Source organism: Schistosoma haematobium, chromosome 3 (assembly GCF_000699445.3).
Source record: "Schistosoma haematobium chromosome 3, whole genome shotgun sequence".
Classification (NCBI taxonomy): Eukaryota; Metazoa; Platyhelminthes; class Trematoda; order Strigeidida; family Schistosomatidae; genus Schistosoma; species Schistosoma haematobium.
In genome coordinates, this window is record NC_067198.1 from 34,640,587 (window position 1) to 34,666,557 (window position 25,971).

At 33.2% G+C, this 25,971-nt stretch overlaps 2 protein-coding genes across 2 annotated transcripts in view; one reads left to right on the plus strand and one right to left on the minus strand.

Annotated features, from left to right (window-relative positions):
- Positions 1-22,960, plus strand: part of ARHGAP5_1 (Rho GTPase-activating protein 5) — a 43,807-nt gene extending 20,847 nt beyond the window's left edge. The window contains exons 8-14 of the mRNA XM_035729749.2: positions 1,592-1,653; positions 3,507-4,089; positions 5,231-5,799; positions 8,416-8,904; positions 11,966-12,217; positions 20,350-20,741; positions 22,164-22,960. Coding sequence (XP_035585462.2) covers positions 1,592-1,653; positions 3,507-4,089; positions 5,231-5,799; positions 8,416-8,904; positions 11,966-12,217; positions 20,350-20,511 — 2,117 coding nt within the window. The 3' untranslated portion in view covers positions 20,512-20,741; positions 22,164-22,960. The remainder of the gene's footprint in view (positions 1-1,591; positions 1,654-3,506; positions 4,090-5,230; positions 5,800-8,415; positions 8,905-11,965; positions 12,218-20,349; positions 20,742-22,163) is intronic.
- A 1,141-nt stretch (positions 22,961-24,101) lies between these two features.
- Positions 24,102-25,971, minus strand: part of MS3_00010648 (uncharacterized protein) — a gene marked incomplete at its 5' end in the record, with an annotated part of 33,677 nt that continues 31,807 nt past the window's right edge. The window contains one exon of the mRNA XM_051219039.1: positions 24,102-24,542. Within this exon, the coding sequence (XP_051069711.1) occupies positions 24,177-24,542 (366 nt within the window). The 3' untranslated portion in view covers positions 24,102-24,176. The remainder of the gene's footprint in view (positions 24,543-25,971) is intronic.

The window sequence follows — 25,971 nt, forward strand, 5'->3', positions numbered from 1 at the left end:
ATCAATTCCTTCTGTTGGAATAGTAAATTTTAAAAAAATATAATGTGGTTCATTCAAAAAGTTTAGGTTTGTGTATTCTAATTTTAGCCACCATTTTTGTGTATTAGCAGCGCCCAAATGAAAGAAAGGATAATAGAAGTTGAACCTGCTACCTAATGCTTGGAAGCAAAGTCCTTTGACCATTTAATCACCGTCTAAACTAAAGATTTATATGAAGATGAGTGGATACAACTGCACCTCTGTGATCGATTACGTGCCACATTACCAAGCGTTGACAACAGTAGATTAAGATTAGCTTACGGACTTCAAAAAGATAGTTTAAACTTATCTATATGGCTCAGACGAGCAGTCACTACATGAATTGATGCCCTCTGGTACTAGTTTTCTGCTAACCTCCTATGGTAGCCAGGATTAGACGTTGGGGTAGATACCAGCTTGGTATCCATAACCTGATTATCAGCTACCTCAGCCGGTAAAGCTTTAAAATCTTACCAATAAATTCATCGTCCTTACCTAGTATTGTACACCTAACCCCCAGCTTTACTCACTAAGTGGTTCCATTATATATGTGTAATTGTTTAATGAAACCTAAGCTCTAATACGATACATGTCTTTGCGGGCGTAAGGCAATTCATAACGAACAGATATATTATTTTAATTGATTTTGATCTCACTACTTTCGATTGGTGGCAGCCCAGTGGTTCAAGCACTCAAATTTTCACCTTTTCGATCACAAGTTGGAAGCCATGTTCATATACTTCACTTTGAGTTTCTAACCGGTAACTTATGTAGTAATTATGGCTTGATACATAAGCATACACTCAGTTGCTGAGTTTCAATAAAGCCTAACCGCTCTTAAAAAACTATTTGAGATGGGCTTGGTCATTATGGAATTCTTTTGGATGGGATAGGTAAATTGTATTTTATTCAGTATCTAGGATAAAACAAGACACGAAAATGATTATACCGAGTGTAATAAGCTTCTATGTCCACTGAAAACACCTTGAAGAGGTTCAACTCTGAGTATCAAGTCTCGTTATAAAGCAAATTGGTAATTAGACACTTTATACTTAGGTGGGGTTATGCTTGAAATTATAGAAATATACAGAATGATGAGTAGGTTGCAGGTAATCTGTATTTAGCTCTAGGAATATTTAATCATGCATCAATGAGTAAAATCGGAGATATTTGGATGACGCTTTTATTGTATTTGGATTTTGAAGATATTGATGGATGTTTTACATTCAGAAACGTGTTTTTTGTGAGTTAAAGACTCTTTGCTATTTCACTTTACATCTAACCGTTACCAAGGATTTAGAAAAAATTCAAAAGCTACCACCACTCCGACTTATACCCTTGTCTTTTTTAATATTTTGCCATTGTTAAAGTCCTATTTCTTTTCTGTTCTATGAACTATTGTAAGGTTGTACATTAATATGTCCATCTGTCCGTTAACTCGTAAATTATGGAAACACAGATTGTTGTCGAAAATCGAAAACCGATCATCATTATCTCTTATTCGATAATAATTTCAATTTTATGAGTTTGATATGGTCGTTTGTTCATCCCTTTGCTTTCTCTCGCCTTTTAGGGATAAATAAACAAGATAATCAGCAGTTTATTGGAGGTTCACCTTCAGACATTTCTGTAACTGTAAGTTTATGAGTTCGTTCTCATAATTTGATCACTTAATCACTAACTTGATGATGCCTTTTTTTAACATTGTCATGTGAGGTTTGTCATTCACTTCATTTGTGAATCTTCACTAACTATTGATACTGTTTTCACGTATGTCCCACTACTTCTAAGGTTGGTCGTAGTTTGTTGACGTAGAAACGAATGACGAAGCCGAAGCACGGGCTTGGTCCATTAGGTTATTCCCCGTTGATTTAATCTATGTGGAGAGGTACACAGGTCTTTTTAGTTGGTTCCTTAGTGGTTGTAAACTTCAGTTGATTTCCTGTAAATTAAATTATTAATGCGTTGATTACTTATTTTTTATATCTGTTTACTCTTACTGATTATTCACAATTTGGAGATAGTCCGCTTCATGGATCGATATCATTTAAAGAACGACCGCAAATTATCGAGCGCTGAACATAGGTATCATTTTAATCTGGGTATCCCAACGGTTCACACCCAACCTTGCGTGAATTACAACTCAGGATCTTCACGTTTCACAGTAAACACGGTATATCGAGATCACCGGTGGGGACAACCAAACGTATTTGAACACAAAATTACAGTATCTCAGTAAAATATGAGAACCATACAGTAAATACTGCATTTGCAAAATGTCAATCAATTGTCTCAGACTTTGTTCCCTCGTTTCCACACCAATCACTATTCTCGTTCTCTTCTCTTCGATCTTCTTAACCTTCTGCCGCCAGGCACTCCACTTTCGATTGGTGATACATACTACTTATATCTGTCGACATCAGTAGCACGCACCACAGGTGCACATATACTAGTGTTTCAGAGTCTAAAGACCCATATTCTCAACTTCAGTTAATTCACAGTTATTACGCAGTGATTATCAAGTGTTATTGATAACATTTGTCCCATTTTCGACACGACTGATGCTATTGATATTATTTATCTGTCCACATTGAAATAAAATGAGCGGTATTCAAACTTAAAACCTATCGGCTAAAAGTTAGCTGCCTTGACCACTGAAATTTCCAGAGCTAGACATAATCGTCGAGATTTTAGTGGCCATTAATTCTAAACTGTAGTTAGTTAGTTACTCACGCCTGTTACCCTCATAGAGGAGCATAAGTCATCCTCCAGCATTCTCCATTGAACTCTGTCCTGGGCAATGTTTTTCACTTTTTTTTCAGTTGCTATTCATCCTTTTGATGTCTGCTTCCAATTCCCGACGCAGTGTGTTCTTGGATCTCTCTCTTTTCCGTTTCTCTTCAGGATCCCAATTTAGCGCTTGCCCCACAATACAGTTTGATGATTTCCGCAATATATATCCTATTCATCTCCATCGTATTTTCCTAATTTCTTCTTCAGAAGGATGCTGATTTGTTCTCTCCCACAGTAGGCTGCTACTGATGGTATCCGGTCTACGGACATTGAGCATCTTACACAGACAATTTTTTAGAAATACTTGTAGTTTTATGATGATGGCTGTAGTAGTTCTCCAATTTTCAGCTCCATGCAGTAGAACTGTCTTGATGTTCGTATCGAATACTCTTACTTTGATGTTAGTTGATAGTTGTTTTGAGTTCCATATGTTCTTCAACCGTAGGAGTGCGACTTGCAAAACTGTAGTTAACACTATCTTAAAATGAGTGAATATCTCTTTTCCCTATATTTTTTCGTACATTGTCTCCTCATGTCGTGTTTATTGTTGGATATTGATTTTCTATGTGTATGTTGACCCACGAGTATTCTAAAATTTTATGTTGCTATCTCTCTGTTTATATATGTGTATGGGTAATGTGAATTAATTTTCTGTTATTGATGATAATTATTCTTGAATTAAATTGAATTTTCAGCCAATAGTTATCAGTACACCTTCTCATTCGCCAAATCGTGATGAAGCAACGAAAGAGCTATTTAAATCGCCTAATAAACTTGAAAATCCATTTATTTTAACAATGTTCAATGACAATAATCATCTGATTGCATCAAAATCATTCGATTCTAATAATTGCTCAATGAATTCCTCGTTATATAACCATAGTTCTGATATGTTTTGTATTATGCAAAGTGAAGAGGAAAAACAAGACGATATCGAGTCAATCTATGAAGAATTTATTCTAGCTGATGGGTCATCACAACCGTCATCATTTCCTGGTACACATACTACTACTACTACTACCAATAATAATTATAACAATCATAGTAATACTGGGCATCACTCAAGCGGTGTTGTGTCACCACCATCACTAACGGCTTCTACCAATACATCTAATACTGATGAACATATTTATATGGAGCCTGTTGATTGTTTAACACATGGATGTCTAGAACGATATCATATTATTTCACAAAAGTTTACAGATTTTCACACCAACTTAAGCAGTTCATCAGCTGTCGTGTCAAATAAACAAGAGTTTAGTAGTTCAACACCGTCAAGTATGTAATAGTTTTGTATCAGTTAATTTTCAAGCTTATTTTCTATTCAAAAAATCCCATGTTTAGTAGTCTTTATTAATCTTTTTTTGAATACATATTCTGTAGTTCGGACAAGTTGATCATTTGATATGAACACAGTACAATACTTCATATACATTTCAACCCAGTGGCGAAATATGTTAAGCATTCTAATATATTGGTTAGTGCCATACACATACAGTAGTCGTAGTCTTTGGTTGAAAATTTCGGGTGACATCACCCAAAATCTGCCATACTGGTGAATTTACTTGTTATCCTCTTGTAAATTCCGAACGCTGTATTATTCTGTGATTTTTATTTACCGATTTCATTTCTAATGCTTAACTTTCTATCGTAGTTGATATTATTATTTTGTCTCTACTACTCTTCTCGTTAACTATCTATATGTCTGCTGATTAAAGGTTTTTTTTTAAAACTTGGATTGATAAACATTTTTGTCAACTTTTGCACATTACTTGTGACTGATTGGCTGATATTTTTTTATTGAACATAAAAATCTCATAAAAATATAATCGAGTAATTGGCAATAAACTTCCTGATAAAATTACTTAAAATATGTAGCAGTATGTATAAAAATCTCAAATAAAACCTTTCTATTTTACAAGGCATTGATGTGTAAGACATTTTGTTTTGAGTATACATGGGTAATAAATATATTTTCAAAATGTCAACTACTTGGTAGCTTATCACTAAATAACCTAGTTAACAAAAGGAAAATCGGATTTCTGGAGAAAATTATTCATTTGAATAACATTTTGCTGACTGTCTCAGTATTATTATGTAATGGAAACGGAGAATTAGTAAAGTTTATGACGTTTAATCACACTTTTATTGTTTCAAATCTAACATATTAGCGTTGGTGACTATTGTTGATTCTTGCCATTTCTTTATGGCTTTTCGACTAAAAGAAGCAAAAGGATTCAAAACGTTGTTTCGTTTGCTCCAAATAATTAAAAAGAATTAATTATTTTCATATGCTGTCCTTGGTTCAGTTACTCTATTATATTCAAAGCGATTTCTCTGTCGTTTTGCACTTTATTATGACTTTTATGGGAATAAACCAGTTTAAACGACTAGTTTTTTTTTATTTTGATTTTTTTAGTTCCTTCAACTAGTATTGTTACATCTTCAAATGTATCAAATAGTTGGACAGAAAATGATGTAGGTTACAGACGTGAACGTTATCGTTCGTTTAGTACACCTGAAGGTAGCTCTTTATCTCATGATGATAATGAAACACAATACGTTGGTGGTGGTCCTTCAATTGGTTCGTCATCCAACATCGCTTTTCCAAGAAGTATTTTTCAACCTTTCTCTGGAAATCCAATCCATTTTCGTTCTGTTAGATCTAGTCACCTTTATGGATCTTCTAATACTTCACCATTGAAAACTCGTATACATAGTACGGATGCAGTTTTCGAATCATTGACACACTATAATACATCTGTTATTTCTCCAGCTTCAACCACTTTAAGTGAGGATCTTAATGAAAATGTTATAATTAGTGATAAATTTCCTAAATTCTCCACAATTCGTGCACAATCACTTCCAAATCCTCTCTCTCGTTCACATCATCATCATTTCTGGCATCATCCTAAATGTCCTCATTATCGAATTCATCGAGATTCAGAGGATAGTGGTTTAGGCACGGCATCGTCATCTTCGTCTAAAGTAGGTGATATTGTGTTTTTTCTTTTATGTAGTTATCATTATTTGAGTGGATAATTTAATAACTGCACAGAAATATATATATATATATATATATATATATATATATATATATATGAACGTTAAATGTTTTTTTCTGAATATGGGAAATGGTCTGAGTTTTATTACGTATTATTTTTGCACTCAGATCCTCAAGATGAATGTTTCCGTATATTGTTCATCTTGTGATATTTTGATAATTTCTGTTAGATAAGACATGATTGATTTAAGGAATATAAGAATAATGACTTTCAAGTTTCAAATTTTATCGAGTAAATAGATGAATGAATGTGTAACTCGTTATATATTAACATATTACCAAATTATTTTGTCACAGACTGTTTTTCGGTTTAAGTTAATAACATTTATATCCCTATCTATTTCTCTTCTGTATATGAGCACGTTGTTATGTTGACAAAGAATTAATACATGTATCACTCAGTTAATATGGTTTATTTCATAATTTTTCCTTTATAACCACCCACCTCCGAATCCCAAATGAATTGATATCAGAACACAGAACAACTAGTAAACTGACCAAAATATATCACGAAAGCAAACGAGTACAGTCTTTCTGATAATAATTTAAAGTCTGAAGTAACTAGTAATCCTTTCCTTCTGTCTGTCCATCCACGAAATCAAATCTTCTAAACTGTTTTCAACTATGATGTAGAAGACATAAATAACGATTTGTTTTAGTTTTATGAATAAAATTTGCTTAGATCCATTGGCTGTACGAGACTTCAAGTTGAACTGGTAATAAAATATAACTATTAATTATAAAGTGTATAGTTTTAATAATCCATCTATACATGATATAAGTTTTAATCTTAGAGATTTTATTTCAGCCAATAACAGATATATCATCTACTTATCGACTAATGTATCTTCATCTTTATCATGTATTTTCACGATTTATCATTTAATAAAAAAGATTGGTTCAACGAATGGGTATATTCTGTTTACTTAAAAATTTCTAATTTATTTTAGTTCCAATAAATAAACAAGTGTTGATTCAATGACTTGAAATGTACATAACTATATACAACATCTTTGTGTTGTATCATTATACCCAGTATTTACAAATAAGAATACTGTCCATTATATAATCCTCATGGTTTACGCCTTTATTTGAGAAAGAAATATATGTTATCACGTTACTGAAATTACTCACACATCGTCTTTCAAATAGTTGCACCAACTAATTATCTACATAAAAATGAAATTAATCGTTTTTATTATCTGAAATCGTATATTAATATACATCAGCATGGGGTTGCGGAGATTGTTAATTTTTTGATTGAGATCATGAATCGATCGATGTTAGACTACCGTTAAAAACTTGGAAACACTAGATGGCCGTTTCGTCCTAGTATGGGATGCTTCAGCAGTGCGCATCCATGATCCCTCACACGGGATTTGAACCCAGGACCTTCGGTCTCACATACGAACACTTAACCTCAATATGTATATACTTTTCTGTTCGGAAAACACCATTTTCTAAGTATTATTAATTAAAATTTATCACCTAGGATATTTTTATTATTTTGTATTGAAATGACGTATCACTATATAATGTTTATATGTTTCTTTCAGTAGTTATTTGATTCGAGTACCATTAATCTAAAGTAACATGTAGACTATATTGGATAAGATCTTAGAAAGGATGACTACTGAATCCAATATTAAATTAACCTTTATAACATAACTGTATTATTTAACGATCCCCTAAATTAACTTATCACGTACCAAACATTTATTTGATCCGTTCAGTAAATATTATTCTGAAGTCATCAGTGTTTTTTGAATTTTTGTGTCGGATATCTGTCCTGTTGTACTGAAAGCGTTTACTTCAGGTGTATTGCAGTTTTCTAAGTATCGTTCAGTGAATCACTAGTCCAATTATTGTACTTTTTTGAATATTTCACTGCTATTTGAGCTTTGTTTGATTGCAAAATGTCCAGCCAATATTACACTTGAGTTTATTTGAATTGTTAATTTGTTCAGTCCCTATGTTGGTGAGTTTAATATGCTTTTTGTGCATTATTAGTATATTAGGGAACTAGAGACACAATTATTTCATAATATATGTAAACAAAGTAGTCCAGTCACAAATTAGCACTTTTCTTAGAGTTGTTTTTCTTATTTTCCTTATTGTGAATTGTGAAAATTTCTCCCCACTTGTCCATGCAAAAAGCTTTTTCGGATGAATAAGGGAATTGGATCCGGGATATTCAAATTTCATGACTAACAACATAACATAATAACATTTAAACATTGAGTCAGAATTCAACAGTTCATATTCTAAACTTTTTTTCTCAATACATCATGATTGTTATCTTTAATATCTGTGATATCTATCTCACTACGAACTTAGTTGACTCCACATGTCACGTTCCACCAATAACTATAGAAACCCTATTTTGAAGTGGATCAGTAATGACTACAGAGTTACAATAATGATGATACGGTAAAATTTGTTGCATAAAACGTTTCAAGTAATAATTTTCATTAAATACTAGTCAGTGAAATACTTGTTTTGGATATTTATATAAATTTAAATATTTTTTGTTATTCTAGTTTGCCTTCCAATCACAATTTTCAACAGACTACAATCACATCAATTATTGTAACAAAATTTATGATACCGATACTAACAAATCTTCATCAGAATTTCTATCACCTATTAACTTATCCCAACAACTTCCGTGCAAATCTTATTCACCCCCTTACTCTTGCGCACATTTTAACTGTTCTAATAATTCTACAACATCTTACAATATTAGTAGTACACCATCGAAACCAATTTTTATTGATCCTACAGATTTTCAAACTCATCAGCCTACACAATCTTCTTTAACATTTCCATCATATAATTATCTTTCAATTAATACTACGTCAACTACTATTAATACTGATAATACTGCTGCTACTAATGCTACGCCTCATATTAGCAGTATGACTTATCGTCGCAATACATCTTATCAACCATCTCAAGCGCCATGTAATCAGAATATTTCAACATTTGCAGCTACGAAAGAATTTAAATGGCTACGTCGTAATAAACCGGTATGTAATCTATACAAGGATTTTTCAGTTCTTCATTCCCAATAGATTATCATATTCACCATGAACAATAATTGTAAAGAATTCATACATTTAAAAATTAGCAAGTAGTGCTTAATTAGTTTGTTTTTTAGAATTGGGGTCTAGTCAGAGCTTATGGCAAATTGTCATCTGATTTCTCAACCTCAAGTGGTGTCCGTCAAGGCTGTTCTTTATCTCGATTTCTGTTCAATTTCAACATAGACCTACTGTTAAAAATAACGTCCTTATCGTTTGAATTTTCAGGGATTACTCCTTCCAGGAGATTCACTTATCGACTTATAATACGCAGGTGACATAGTCCTGTTTGGTGCAAATGCTGATAAAATTCAGAGTCTTCTGGTAGCACTAAGCAACAATGCCAGAATGTTTGGAATGCGCTTCTCTCCCTCTAAATGCAAGTTGTTGCTTCAGGACTGGTCTGCAGCAACACCTGAACTAAGGATAGGGAGTGAAGCAGTCGAACGCGCTGACAACTTCACTTATCTTGGAAGTTTGATCAGCCCTAATGGGTTGGTGTATGACGAAATCTCAGCACGGATTCGATAAGCTCGCTTGGCTTTTGCCAAATTACGTCACCTATGACGAAGGCGAGATATCCATCTATCAATAAAAGGACGAGTGTACTGCGCGGCAGTTCGTTTTCTTCTACTTTACGGCTGCGAAACACGGTTGTTAAGGGTAGAGGACACTCGTGAGTTACTAATATTTGATCACAGATGTCTTAGGAATATAGCCAGCATCTGCTGGGATCACCGGGTAAGTAATAGTGAAGTTAGACACAGGGTATTAGAAAATAATGGTGAATCAGTTGATGAGATTGTGGATCTTCGACGACTGCAGTGGTTGGGCCACGTATTACTCAAGCGCAACCACCGTCTACGATGTTGCGCAATGCTGACTAGTGTTGGAGACGGATGGAAGAAAGTTAGGGGTGACCAAAGCAAAACGTGGCATCAGTGCTTGAAGTCACTAGTCTGAGCCATGATGGGAGATGCAGACTACTTGGTTGGGGTCCGCGCGACTATCGTAACCAATGGTTGGAGACTCTGAGTGACATGGTTCAGAATCGATCACAATGGCGTAGGTGTATAGATTCTTTTTCTTCCCTTAAACCGTGGGAATAAAATTGCTTCATACCTTTATTTGTACAAACTAATTCTTTCTCCCTGTATCATATTTTTATATTTGATCTTTCTTTTATATATTAATACTATTGAAATAACTAGTTCTATGAATTTGGTGTTCGTCTTGTTGTGCTAATGAGGTGTGGCAACTTGAACCGATGTATATATGAGCCTGTTCCTACGTTGTAGCTGACTAACTTTTTAGAATTCGAGTCTTATCACCAGTAGTCCTCACAATCGATATCATTTAAGAAAAGGAAAGTTCAGTGCAATTTAGGTCTTCCGGTGGACACCTGGCTGTTTCTTGATTATCATTAAAAAAATGTCATGTTTAATATAATCCAGTTGAAATAAAATCATGAAATTTTCCTTACTCAATCTTAGTATGTTCGATATAGTATACCCCAGAACGGAAACAGAAAATTAATGACTGAAACGCTTCACTGTCAGCTTTTCTGTTATTGGTTCTAACTTTGTTCGACCAACAGATTGGTATTGTTAGGCTTTAAATAAATTATATAACTCAGAGTCTTATGTGCAGACGTTCACATGATTATTGAGTTGTACTAAAGCTAGAGAAATATTTTTGAAATAGGTGTTTGGTGATGATTTTGAAACTACCATAAACTAGTTTTATCCAACTTACTCTGATTTTCCGATGAACTTCATTGAAAATAATTAACTCCATACTTTTCGAAGGATAATACATCTTATATCATCCTTCAGTCAATCAAAACGTATAGCCTGTACGTATGTATATCAATAGAAGTTACCATACCCCATTAGCACACCGAGATGAAATTGTCAGTTCAAATCCTAGAATAGTAGATGTAGTGACAGTATCAGTGATAATAGTAAAGACTGGGCACCGATGATACGACTCGAAAAGAAAGTATAAGTTGGCGAGATCAATACAAAAAAGTTATACGGAATTTAAAATCTCAGGATTTGGTAGAAGACAAAGAATAGATGTACCTATGTCATTGCAAACGATTTTGAGCCATGCCATTCAAAGTTTCTAACCATTGGTTACGATAATCACGCGGACCGCAACCAGGTAGTCTGTACTTAATAACATATCAGTGACTTCATAGACTAATTTCATATTTTAGTTTGGCCGACCTTAGCTTCTTGAAAGCCTGCATCTGCAGCCAAATACATAGCTCATCGAGGCAGGCGTTGGTTGGGCATGTGCAACATATGTCCCGACTACCTCAGTTGATGAAAATTTCTCACCTCACTAATCGGTTTACCATACTTACCTAGTACTCTATTCCTAACCCAGTCGCTGCTTACTATGTAGTCCCTGCAATTCTCCTGTGTGGTTTCATCCTGTATGAACTATTCTTTGAATACCCCTAAGATCGAATGCTGAAAACTTAACCTTGTCGTTTAGAGTTACTACGTCGTACATCCTTACAATTACGCAAAATAGTACGTGTTATAAATACACGTAATAACATATATCATTGGATTCCCTAAACTCTTTATACATTTATATTGAGTCTTGAAGCAATCCCATAGGTCTATTAATGACTATATCTTTCTGTTATGTAGAATTCCTTAACTTTGAAGTCGTAGTTTTATTTCTGTATAATTATAGTTTATTCTGATATCAATTATTTTATATGGATTTTACTACAAAGTTGACGATTTAAAGAATGTTAGTAGTAGGTAGCAAGATGAATTAAATTACATCCTTTGTACGCACATCATGGATACAACAAAATATAAAAATATTAGGTATAGTCACATCAAATATCCATCCTATTTGTTTAATGATTGAATGCGCTAATCATTAAGTCATAGCCCAATTACTCGTTGCATTTTACAAGCAATCTATCTGTTTGTCGACGTTTTTTCTTATACATTATTCTTGTACTGTTTTGTATTGTCAGTTGAAATTTTTCGGGCATCGTTTTTCATTGGAAACCCAACCAAATCCATCTCCACCTACAACGCCAGCTCCACCTGTACCACAAACTGCTCCTCCTCCGCCTCCATCTGAATCTTATCTTTTCCCTTTTATTACACCAAAGAATTCTATGTCGACGATGAACAACTGCAGTTCAACAGTACATAGTAAATCTAACTTATCAGGCAATAATAATTTGTCAGGATCTTTGTGTTTTGAAACGCAACAATTACCTGTAAGTACTTTTTTAAGTATGCAGTATTTTTCTGTATGTTTAATATATCTTAATCTAAAGAATGTTTCTTTTTTGAATCAGTGTTGCAGAACAGTATTACGAATTTGTTTTCTGTTGATCTGTATTGCATCTTGAGGACCCGACGACCGGAGTTTTTTTTTCGTGGTTAAATATTTTCAATGAAGTTTCATGAATGTATGGACACTAATTAAAACCCAGTATTTTCATAAGTGTTTGTATCGTGCAAACTTAGCCAAGTATTATTTGAGATTATGAATTTTTGTCACTTTTACAGGATATCACGTTCGTTAAATAAAATTACTGTTGTCACTTGTTCTGACTATTTATTATTACACCTGTTTAAAGTTATTCTAGTTTCTGGACAGATAAATCATTCTGATCTTTTCGATATTCTACACACTTTCACATATTCAACCTTATCAATTATACACTTGGATCCTCGAGTGTTTCCAAATGTATGCGTGTACGTCTATCGCCTTATCCGCATTTTGTATGCCGTGTATTTTCACGTATGAAACGATTCATATTTCATCATCGTCATCCTGGGAGTCAATTTAATAGCTATAAATTGATATTTTATGTAAAGAACAGAAGTTACCCCATCGTAGATGGTACCTTGACGCAGTGGTAGAGGTTGCCTATCGCAATGTCCCACTCGAATTATATAGGCTGGAACACTTATCCATTTATATTTTAAAATAACGTTCAGGTTTTTTAGGTAGCGGTAAAACTAAAAGCAACAAACTCATGTTCCGGGAGCAAGGGTATGACGACATTAAGGTGTTTTCGTCAAGTAAGTTTTCAAAACGGCACTTCTTTCTCACAGCGGTTGTTGGGGATTAAAAAAGGCCAATCCTTGAGGTCACACACCTCAATTTCTCTAGTAGATCTCTGTTTTCTACAGTAAGGTCTTAGAAGTGTAGATTTAGTGCATCAAAAACCACTCATAAAAAGCCTATGTATAACCGAGCTTGAGCAGTTGTTGCTTGGGTTCTGTGGCCCATCTCAACTCAGTTCATGGAATTCTATATTAGGTTTTCCGAAACTGCGCACCACGCTACATGTTGGAGACTCCAATATCCCAATCGTATGTCATATCAGACATCAGGTGATGAAAGAAAACAAGATGGAAAAAGGCCTCTGCAATTGTCTAGGAAATAAGTATAAAAAATCAGCTGTTAGTGAAACTATTTCAGAAGAGAAGACGGGACCACTTTTTGCTTTTAATCCAAGGGCTTAGACCGATGGGGTGAGCACTATAAGGAACAGTTCAATTTCCCTTCGGCTACCTTTCAGTTACCTACTATCATGAAAAAAACCTAAATAGCAAAATCAAAGAAGTCGTCCAATTCTTGTTGAGGCTAAAAAGGCTTAAAACATAAAACCCTGATGGACTAAATCTGAAGATTCTCTAAAATGGTAGTCCAGTATAAGCAGTTAGATAAACTGAGCTATTAGCAAAGGTTTGGGAGCTAGTTATAATTCCATCTGATTGGTCTCAGCTGATGATCATTCTAGTTTGTAAAAAAGGACAGAAAACGTCTTATGATAAACGTAGAGGAATCAGTTTGGCTAGCATGCTATCTAAAATACTAACCTTCGTAATCATTCAACGCTTTCAAACCCTTAAAACATGTAAAACTGGGTTAATTCCAGGTTTAAATGGGGATGTTTCGATCAAATATTCGCCCTTCGTCATGTGGAACACATATATTCCAATATTCGATAATAATGCCATTTTTTGACCTAAAAGTAAGATTCAACTTCCTCAACCGAATGGTTTTGTGACAGTTTTTCACTGAAGTGTGTACCGTGAAAGTGAAGAAGACTTGTGACGGCCCTCTACTCGCACACAATTGATCGTCTCAGATCTTGAGGCTTTGAAACGTTGCCTATGACAGTAACAGATATGCGCTGACTGCACGTTTTTAGTCAGTGGTGTTTCAAAAACTCATATGTCTGAACTGCCGAATGAGCAGGTTAGGAGTTGTGGTTATAAATCTTCATCGACTGAGGTAGTTAGGACGTGTGTTTCATGTCGCTAACCATCATTTACCTCGACTAGCTATGTTTGCTGGCGAAGAAGTAGGTTGGAAGAAAGCTGGAGGTGGCTAAACTAAGACATGGGATCAGTCCATAAAGTCATTGGCTGATGAGTTGAGCGATGTTGGTAGATCCAGACTACTTGGTCGGGGTCCTTTCCAGCATCGTACACAACGGTTGGAGATGTTGGTTGACATGGCTCATTGTCAGTCACAATAACATAGATACATTCAATCTTTAACGTCCCTTAGTTTGTGCGTTCCAAATTTTTTTTAGACCTTTTACTGTCTGAATTCATTATTTTTTCTCAAACTATATTCTCTATCGTATTTTTTACTTCCACATTGGCAATCATCTCATTGTGCTAATGCGGTGTGTGAACTTGGGTTAGTTCACATTTGTGACGGGTTATATGTTGACTTTGACTGACTGACTGACTGCATATATTATATGCAAATGCGATAAACTTATTACGTATCTCGGTTAAAGATTTCTTTCTAATTTATATATCCTTTTGTAAATAATCACAAATGATAAAGCATGATTTACGTGGATCTTCATGTTCTTAGAGGGATAAATACTGAAAGATAGAAATAGCCTATGTAGAATATTTGGCTTTTGTGTATTTGATTTTATACATTTAGTTTCCTTTATTATCTTGAAGACAAGAAGAACAAAGAATTGAGCAGAACATGAATCTATTTAATTTCGTAAAGTTCTCATCAACTGCTTACAGCCTATAATATTTAAGCCAAAGAATCAAAATTATTGTAATTATAACATTAAAACTGGTTATGTATGATCATGGTGGAGCAATGCTCGTGAGGACACATAAAGATTTGTCGTAAATAAGTATAATGTATGGAAGAAGATTCTGGATTATCAAACATAGTAACAAGAGGTAAAATAAATTACGAATAACATAAGCTGAGATCAGTCAATTAAAAAAAGGAATAAAGTTATGAAGTTAAAAGAAGTAATGCGATTAAAACAAAAGAAAGGGATGACGAAAAAATAATTGAAAAAGTGATGTTATAAACTGACGATTAAGCCAACGTAGTAAGGAAAGATTTACAACAATTTTTTAATACATAAGTTCATCTTGAGTCATTTGATGGTTATGACTTCGGTGAATTTGAGAAGAATGGAATTTAACTGTCGGTTAATGACGCTGAAAGATTTCAGTCTATCAACATGATGCTCTGTGTCACAGAGGTGTTTTGTTATGGCACTTCAAAGCCCTTAATCCCATTGACCTTGGGATTTTTGTTATACGTTCTTGGGATCGAGCGTAGGTCTTTCTTCCTGTTCTACCAATATAACTGCTTTGGTTTGTAAGCTGCTGATGAGAACTTCATAAAATAAAATGAATTCATGTTATTTTACTTCATTATTTGCAATTGCATGATAAACGATCATAATGTGGTTTGCGCTACTTATGAGGACAGATATAAGTAGTTTGTGACAGGAATAGGAATTCGAATACTTACCAGCAGAAGATTGAAATGAAAAGGGTAGAAAGGAAAACGGAGAGCAATCGGAATAACAACTGGATCAAAGAATATTGAAGCACGTAAAGGATAATTAAAGGAGGATATACAAATGATGTATTTACTGTATGATTTTCATGATTTACATAGACACTGTTTGATTTTCCATTAAATCATAAATTGGTTTTTTTCCAATTAAGTCTTCGTTCACTACAATAATAACTATTTGAATATTTTCTAATCAAAGTTACATATTACTTCGTTTATAATGTTCATCTAGTAATTTTGGGTCAGCTGAATATCAGTATGATATTTACCTTATGGTTTCTCATAAAATGTCGGCATTTTAATTGACTGCTAAGTGTAAAAAATATCATAGTTTAACATTTAACGTTGAATAAGTGGGTTTAGTTTTATTATTTAGCAAATCAATCACATATCTCATTCAATATACTTTCTATTAGTCAATAACTTCGAATGGATCAGGTTTTTCCTGAAGCTATTTTGAATTTGACAAATAACACTTAATACATATTAAACTGCTTAGTTTCAAACTTAAATTTTCTCACGTAACTACTTGTGATAATTAACCGGTTATATGGACTTTGAATTACTACTATCAAAGATACATTGCCAACTTGATCTACCACTACTTATTTCGCATTGATTTTATAGTTAGAGATAGATGATGGCTTAGAGTTGTATCCAGGATGCGCGTTTCGTCCTGCCTCGGACTCGTCAGCTTAATGCACCTGTGCCCCAAAGGTAATGTTCTTTCAGGGACTCAAACCGAGTGGCGTTCGCTTCAAACAACTTAGCGTTATCCACTTAGCTACTGAGTCCAGATGGCCACTAGCTTATGCATTGGAGTGAAGTCTAATCCATTTGTATTGGTCGTTTAGATCTTCCCATTTATAATTAAAACTGCAATCGAAGCAATCCGCTCAGAATACATATATACAATCTTAAACATCAATGAGAAAATTCAAACAACCATTACATATGAATTTTATAGTTAATTTAAAAACCTATATATTATTGTACAGACTTGACGCAGTGATTGAAACGAAACATTTCTTCTCCTAATTTATAGTTTTAGTGTCTTAATGAGAATATTTGATAAAATATAGGAGAAAAATTGTGATACTCAAACAGATAGCTGATATTTAGAGATATGGATCTAGTTATTATTTTTAGAAGCCTGTTGTGATTTATTTGAATTTAATCCTACAAAACGTGTGTCGTTTAGTGGATTTATCGATGTTGACATTACACATTTTGTTTTAGAGTAATATCTCCACGGGTACAAAAATTTCATGTATTAATAATAATTATTTGACTTCTCATTAACTCTGAAATGATGAGCTAACGGTTAACGCATTTGGTTTCAATTAATAAGTTATGGATTCATACCACTTCTCTCTCTTTAGTTACTTCTGCTTGAACAGTATCATGATTGTCACACTGTTACCCTTCACGTGAGCAACATGGCTTCCGAGCCCAGTAAATAGATTTGTACTTAGTAAATAATTTACATTGGTATATTTTAAGCGTTTGTATCAGCATTCAGTGGTTCTCCTATCAATGTATGTCCTAAAATTTGATTCTTTGAGATTTATTTTGAGTACACGTATTACATTTGATATATGCATTAGAGTTACTTGTTGGCTAAACTTTCTAAATTATTAGTTAACTGATTGCGTATTCCACCTACTATTTATACAAATAAGATTAATCAAAATAGGAGACGAAGTGAACAAAAACACCACCTGGTAGAATAGGTAACGTGATTTCATTCATCAGCTGATTTCAGTTCATCGGAAGTTTTCATGTTCTGAACCTTAATATTTGATTTTTCTTAAAAACTAATCAGTTACATCATATTTGTTAATAGCTGAACTGAAACACACAGTGTTTCTTGTAATTTTCCAATATGAGGTTTTGCAGGTTGAATGTTTTCGGGATCAGGAACTAATCTAAGTTAGATAACCATTGAAAACCTAACAGTACTGGACGGCCGTCTCATCTTCGGATGAGACTCCTCAGCAGTGCTCAGGTACAATTCCACAAGGGGGAATCGAACCCAGGACCTCCGGTCCCAAGCAAACATTCACGCTCTAGACTTACTGAGCCGAAATCAAATGGTGTAAAAGCCTAACTTCAGTCAATCCACGATATTGTATAGTCATCTTTCGTTGCGTTTGGTGAGTGCTTTCTTGATTAGTTAGAATACTTCATTTTTAACAACATAAGGTTGCCTCAACTAGATGGTTTGATCATGAAGTTTTCATTGTTGTTCTGGTCAACAGTATTATCATCAACACTTGGAGTTCAACACCAGCGGAAGCATTCATCTAAATGAAACAAAATATTATTATGTAACAGTTGAATCTAGCTACAAAAAATCACAAGTAGTTTTCATCAAATCATATAACCATTGAAAACGATAAGAAGCTGGATAAACCACGCAAACTTTTTATTCATGAAAAGTACATTATTAGACTTGAGATTTTGACTTTAATACATCATTCAAAAAGATAGTAAAATAATGGACAGGAAACCAGAAGCAGGGCATACAAAAAATAATTGTATTGTTGCCAGTGTGAAAGAGATTTCTTTGTTTTAGCATCCCTTACGTTTTAATATTACAGTAAGTATGCATAAATCTTTTCACTCTTTTCTATGCTTTACTACCAATAATATTTAGTAAAAACAACGTAGCAATCCTCACTGTACTTCTATCATATCATGAGTACTTTGCTAGGAAATCACAACCATGATTGTAGGTGCTTTTTCATTACTCCAATACTAAACGACGTTGAGCATAAATGAACAGTTAACTTAATACATATGCACCGTCAAAAAGATAATGATTTTCCTCAGTATATATCCACTACCTTTTGATAATAATTAATACCTGAGGTTAATAAGCTTTAGTAGTCAATGTAGAAGAATGCTAAAATAAATTAAAACTTCATTATAAAATATCAGTAATCATCTAACTAGGACATTATTGATCAACAAATCGTTTTTCTCGAGACTCTTGGAAAAATGGAGACTTATTAGGTGTTGAATCAAATGTATTCGTACATATGTGGTAATTATATATATTTATATTCAACTCTCATACAGTAACTGTGGCTTAGCTTATTAACATCCACTTGCTCTCTGATATTTACATTAACAGGACTTATCACATTTGAATAAATATTCATTCCAGTCAGATATAAGCAAACATTAGGCAGTTAGATTTGAAGATTTGGCCGCCTAAAATAAATACAGGGACAAATCATTCGTCTTAACAGGTGCTTCAGTTATGTGTCTTATGGACTGCTTTATTTTCTATTCTTTGCTAGTAAGACAATGACTTGATGGCTTTAATAATCAAGTCTTTAGTCGAAAGTACATATTCTATCCTATACAAATAATTTTGTAGCAGGAGAATAGTTTGTCAATCTGACAATAATTTTTTATCGTTCATAAAATATAATTTGAAGTTCTTAAGACAAAAATATTCATTTACTAGATAACTGTTATAGAGTTCATATCACTAAGACTATACAGCAAACTTATCTGTATATCATACTGCTATGTGTTAACGTCATTATCGTGAACAAATTAAGTATTTAAAAAAGTATAGAATTATAGGTCGGTTACTACTATGGTATACTAGTTTTTTGGTGAGACTATAATTTATGGATGACCTTTAAGCGGCGCCTTAGTGACCTTGAGAGTATCCACAACTTGGATCAAATGAAGGTTATCAGCCAGTGTGAGGAATTAGAATTATGAATTTCGCGCCAAAATCCAAAACCTGCTATCTTATACCTGATTGTCAGTCAGCTACAACGTAGGACCAGGCACATATGTGCATCGGTCCAGGTTGCCATACCGCATCAGCACAACGAGATGAACACCGGATTCATAGCAGTGGTTAGGTCAAAGGTGGTAATATATAAGAGAAAGATTGCCTATAGAGATATAGTACAAGAAGAAAGAATTGGTTCGTAGAAAGAAAGATATGAAGTGATTTTAATCTCTTAGCTTAAGGGAAGACAGGGAGTGTATACACCGACGCCATTGTGATCGATTCTGAGCCATGTCACCAAGAGTCTCCAACCATTGGTTACGAAAGTCACGCGGACCTGATTGGTTCGTCCATAAATTATAATCTCGCCGTTTTTTTTAAAATACCGATCGTACTCTATAGTCATAATATAACATCAAGTTGGTTTATGATAAATAATCATATGTTTTTATATTTTTTGTAGAGAATATTTTTATTCTAACTTTTCTATCTAAAATATTCATCACTTTTATCTCTTCATTTCGGATAATAAAGCAATTGATTTCTTCTACGTTATGGGATGAAGGTGGGGAATGCTAAGCATTTTTATCCGTTACGCATTATTATAATGGAGTAGCTTAGGAAATAGTTCAAGCACTACAATCTAAGCGTTTTTCTACAACCAATATGACTAAATATGCTTGTAGTGTAGCGCTTTTTCAGCCTGTTGTTTATTATTATTTGAGTTTTTTTGTTTGTAAAAATTAACCTTTACTTCTTATAAATTTTAGGTTACTTGTTATCAGTCGTCAGTACGAAATATGACTGGTTTCTCATTGTTTGTGAATAACAGTAGTAACAACACCTTGAAATCTGTATTTTTTAATCATCATAATAATACAAAAACAACAACAACAACTTCTACCATTGTATCATCATTCAGACATCAATAGAAATTGATATTCATCGAATTTGTGATTGGAATATATTTACCTCCCTTGTATTAATACTATATCTTTTGTATTAACAGTTTATTATTATATTCAATGTTATGTTCCTTTTACAAGTTATTTTCTAATCATAAAACAATCAAGATTGTTATCTATAACGAAATGATACAACAAATATATCATTCGTTCGCATTCATGATGATAATATTCTCTATTGAATCACTTTCTATGCTGTAAGTTCATAGATATTATCAAATATTTTTTAAGTAGATTATGTTGCCTTTTTATGTTAATGAAGTATAACTGGGATCTTTTAGGATAAGACAAACTTCTTCAAGGTGATAAGTGGTGTTTTAATCCGGCAAGACTGTTCTTTTTGTTTAGTTATTTTCTAAAAGTTACAATCTTGATGGGTTAGTTTGCATATGTACTCAACAGACCATATATATCAGTTTAATCCTCTCTTAGTCAAATGATTGAATGGAATAACTCGTTACTCATCTAAACAATATTCTTTGATTAGGCTTCATATATGCTGAGATAATAAACTTTCTACACTCGTGTTTTTGTGTATTCGTCATTGATTGATGTAAACTTGAAAAGCATTTTAAATCACTAAACTTTAGCATAAAAGGCTACATGTAACCGTCCACATCAGTTTATTAATTTTCAAATACCTAATACATACAATACACTCAATTTCAAAGTTATATGATTATAATGGCAGACGGATTGAAAGAAATTTATCGATCTAATCAATCCACATAAAGGTCATTCAAAACGTTTTATCGATTGAAAGTTTAGTGTTGCACGTTGGTTTATTTACTTTGGATAATGTAATCGTCCAAGTAGGTCGCAAATTTATATATAAGTAAGAGAATCCACTAGTTGTCTGCTCGATATATTTCATCACTAAATGACAATAGCTTAGAAAACTTGGAGAAATAATTCAGTGTAACATAGTTGTTTAGCTGAGTAAAGCGTACGGTATAGGTTATATTTCATTAGTTCCTTTTCGGTATCATTTTTTTATGGTAGCAAAGAATTGCTGATACCAATGGTACAACACTATCATTTTTACATCCTTCAGTCCTGTTTTTAAATAAAATTGCTGTTTGTTAAACACCTAGAAAATCTCGTAACTAACCATTCATCTACCATAAACAATCAGGTTTGTGAGAGGAAAATAAAAATCTGCTACTATAATCTAATTTGTGTTGCCCATTGGAGAGTATCTAGTTTTTTTTCAAACCAGAAAACAACATTGCTCACTGTCCCGCTGTGATAAGTGATCGTTTAAAGTGGGTGACATGTATGCAACCACAGATATTCTCCAGATAGTTTGTTTATCAAGAGACTACTGAATAATCAATGTTAAAACTAGTTTTTTTCAAGTGAGTTTATTCTTATCGACAGTGAAGGATCGCAAACAGTAGCTTGCTTAGTTATAGAAAGTCGGTGAATACAATCAATTTATCTCGCAAAATTGATACACCTTACTATAAGTGTATTCAATCTTCCTAGAGCCTTTTGATTTCTCCGATAAATCATTTTTTTGGTTGATGTATTGGTCTACTTGGATTGTAACCAGTCCTAGTTTAACTGTTTTCACGTTTAACATGCTCATTTCTGCTTTACTTGAATCTTCTTTTCAGAGAAACATTCATTGGATTGAAAAAAGAAATAAACACTGAGCACAAAAGAGATATGCAAAATGAAATATTCTTATTTCCTAGACCTGACATTATTCATCACCACTAATATGACTTCTCTTTTGACAATATATACATACCCTACCTTCATAAATCGATTAGTTCTTTCTACTAGTTTTACTGTTATAAATCTTTGTAAAATAGACTATTACTTGTGTTAATTATAATCGCAGCAATAATTAACATTTTTATTATCATTGTTGTTGTTATGTAACATTGAAAGATATCTATTGTTGCCATTTTTGCTTGAGGGTGGGGAGATTCTTCCATTTACTTCCAACATTCAGTTTATTGTGCAGTTCTATTGATTTGTTATTATATTTTGCTGACATTGCTTCAGAACTATTTTTTTAAACTCTTGTTCAATGCCAATTTGTTTTTAGATATCTCATAGGCATTTACTATCATCATCATCATCACCGTCATAATTATTATTATATCATCATTTATTTAACACAGCGTTTCTGTTTGTTTATTTGTCACATTGTAATTTCTCTTTTTTTTGTTTTATCTCTGTGAACTGAAATCTATTTGAACAATGTAGTGTCAATGGTAATTATATATTTGTAATTTTTATCCCAGGTAATTCTCTCCATATACAATGTAAAGATACCGTTGCTTTTCCCTGTTTTCTTTGTTCATTATTTCTAGTCATTGTATATCAGTATTGTTATCATTATTATCACCATCGACACTGTTTATTTGTCTTTTATAAATAAATAATAAAATTATTTGAAAAATTGTTGTAAACTACCAATCACCCTTTTTCTCTGTTTTATTTATTCTCATCTCTCTTTTGTTGTTGGTGGCTAACATACAACAAAATAGAGCCAAGAAAACTATGTCGTTTAATTTCTAAAGTAATAGAAGCTTCGAACCAATCAATTAAAACTAATGATCAGTATTTTATCGCGTTGACCATGTTTTCACTTAATTCGATGTTTACCGCCAAGCAGTTTATAAATTTTCAGTGTCCATTTAATAACACCTTTTTAAGAAAATGAAAACTAGTTAAGCAATATGATATTATTAAAAGTAGGATGTAAAAACGTACTAAATATATATTTTTAACGGACTTAAATTAAATGATATGACTAAACGATCTTTTCTCCTATTTGGTGACAACACGCAATAGTTATTCCTTATAGTTTGAAATTACGGGTCAAATACGTAGAAAACACTAAATGTATAAAATATATTTGGAAAAATGACGGGTTAAGGTATAAATAATTGCAACATTTCTCCCAGCAACCTGGTTCAAATCTTAAGGAAATTTTGGGAATTTCTATTTGTCGTGATTTGAAATGGATACTGTGGGAGAGAAACAACTGTGAGGAATATGCCATTCATTTTACGTCAATACTGGCCAATAAATGTGAACAAGTATTGGTCAAAAATGGAATAACAATGCCCTAAGCAACTCTAATGTTATGAAGTCTAGGTATTAACAAATAACCAATGGGGTGTATCTCTCATTTGTTTCGCTCCAACGACGACTAACGTATGAGCGTCAATCAGCGGAACTTCGATACAATTAAGCATGGCTCAGTAGTTTTAGTGCACATACAACACTTGCAAACGTCAAACTAAGTTACAGATATCCTCCATCTCAATATCATGTACATAATTTACGGAAGTAATTGTCAGCAATACGATTAGTGTGATGTTAAGTTGAATTACGAGGTGATATCAACTGTAAAGCCCATTGAGAATCAAGAAGTATCATACAGCCGTCTGAGTACATGAATTGTTAATGAGTCACGAATTGAAACGCAACAGCTGTCACATTGCCATTTGAGCGTGAGAATATGTCATTACAAACAATTCACACATTTTTGTTAGAATAAATTTGACCTAGTATTGTTTCTAAACAAAACTCGATTTAAGACAATGTATAAATAAGTTCTATTTAAATGTAACACAAATATTCTTTTATTAGAAAGAAAAAGCAGGTTTTTAGTCGGGAGTTAAAGATGTCATTTTTAATTTATTAATTTCTCTAGCGACTTTATGAGCAACCGGTGGTCCCTGATAAACAAAACTTGTATATAACTGTACTAAGCTAGCACCGGCATTTAACTTGGACAATGCATCTTCACCGCAGCTGATACCACCAACACCGATCAGGGGTATAGCACCTTTGGTTAATGCAGAAACTTTCCTTAAACAATCTGTTGATTTTTCAAATAATGGTCGACCGCTTAAGCCACCATATACAACATTTTGTTCATTGTTCCCTGGTATTGGAGCAGCACCGCAAGCTACAGCCTCTTCATAAGTTGCAAGTGTTGTGTTTGAAATGATCATTCCATCTATTCGAGTCTATAAATTGAAAAGAGGTGTACTGTTAACTAAGGATGAATTAAGTGATATGGAAACAACCTAAGTTATTATTAGTAGGTTTATGTACTCGCTTTTGAGTCATAATTTGTAGACAAGGAGCATGGTTCGAACCAGCGTGCAACTCAATGGTTTACAATTACTAAATATCAATGGTAGTTTCTTCTACAATCGATTTATAAGACGATGTTAGTTTATTAACCTTCCGTTAGATTTATGCTCATCATGTTTTGCGTACATTAATTGTTTGAAATCATTCACACAGATTGTTGCTGGAAAAAGAGTTGTTAAAGCACACCAATTAAAATGAAATTGAGTAAAAGACAAAATAAATGCAAAAATTAAAGTATTCTCATCATTTTATCCATCATCCAGGTAATTGTTACTAACAAGACAGATTTTCAATCCAACCACAAACATTTACTTTTCATAAATATCAATAAAAATAAGTGTTTTTGGAGGTGCTACGCTCTCTATAATGGACGGTTTAATTGTATTTACAGAAAGATAAAGAATCGATTCATTTTTACCACTGCAATCAATTCTGATTCATGTTTTAACAACAGAACAGAAATACAACACGAACCCTAATCAGGAAGTTTGCGCTTCTCTACACAGGTCAAATCGAAAGTCAGTGAATTCATAAACTTATGCCAAATTGCAGATTCATCATATTTACCTATTTTCCAATCTACCATAACCCAAACTAACATAACTCGTAAGGAAGAGCAATGATTGATCATTATTCAGATTCATAACCGTTATGAATAACTTTGAGTTTGATGACCACGAATTATCTATGAATTAATCACGTAACTATAAAGGTAATAAGAGATACATATTGAATGTTTTGAAGAGTACTTTGGGGTGGAAGTGACTGAGAGAGTTTACTTTGAGTTCCATTAATCAATAAATAATAATAGTAATGACTATGGGTGATGGTATGCATATTGTATAACGGTCAATAATACTAACCAATAAATCCGAATAAAAAGGCGAGTTCACGTTTTCTCTAACTCGATATAACATTTTATGACATTAGTTTTATTTGCAGTGTAATATCCTAGTCGGCATGATAACCGCTTCATCTTTTCCAGTGTAACATTATTTCTGGTTAATATGTTTGTATTAGTGTGATAAGTGTGAAATTTTGCCCAGTATGACAGTTATATTCTTTGTATTGCCGTCAGTTAACTTTTTTTGTATTTTGTAGTAACTCTGTATCGTTTCATTCATATGACGTTTATCGACTAATCAACAAGCGAATGGTAAAATCAGTATGTAAATGAGTGTATTTGGTTTAACGATAACAGTTTCGGACAATCTGTTTAAGGTTCTCGTTTTAGAAAGTCCATAAGCCTTCATCTGTATCAGTTTTTGTGTTATCGCTTCACATTATGGAAATTACAGT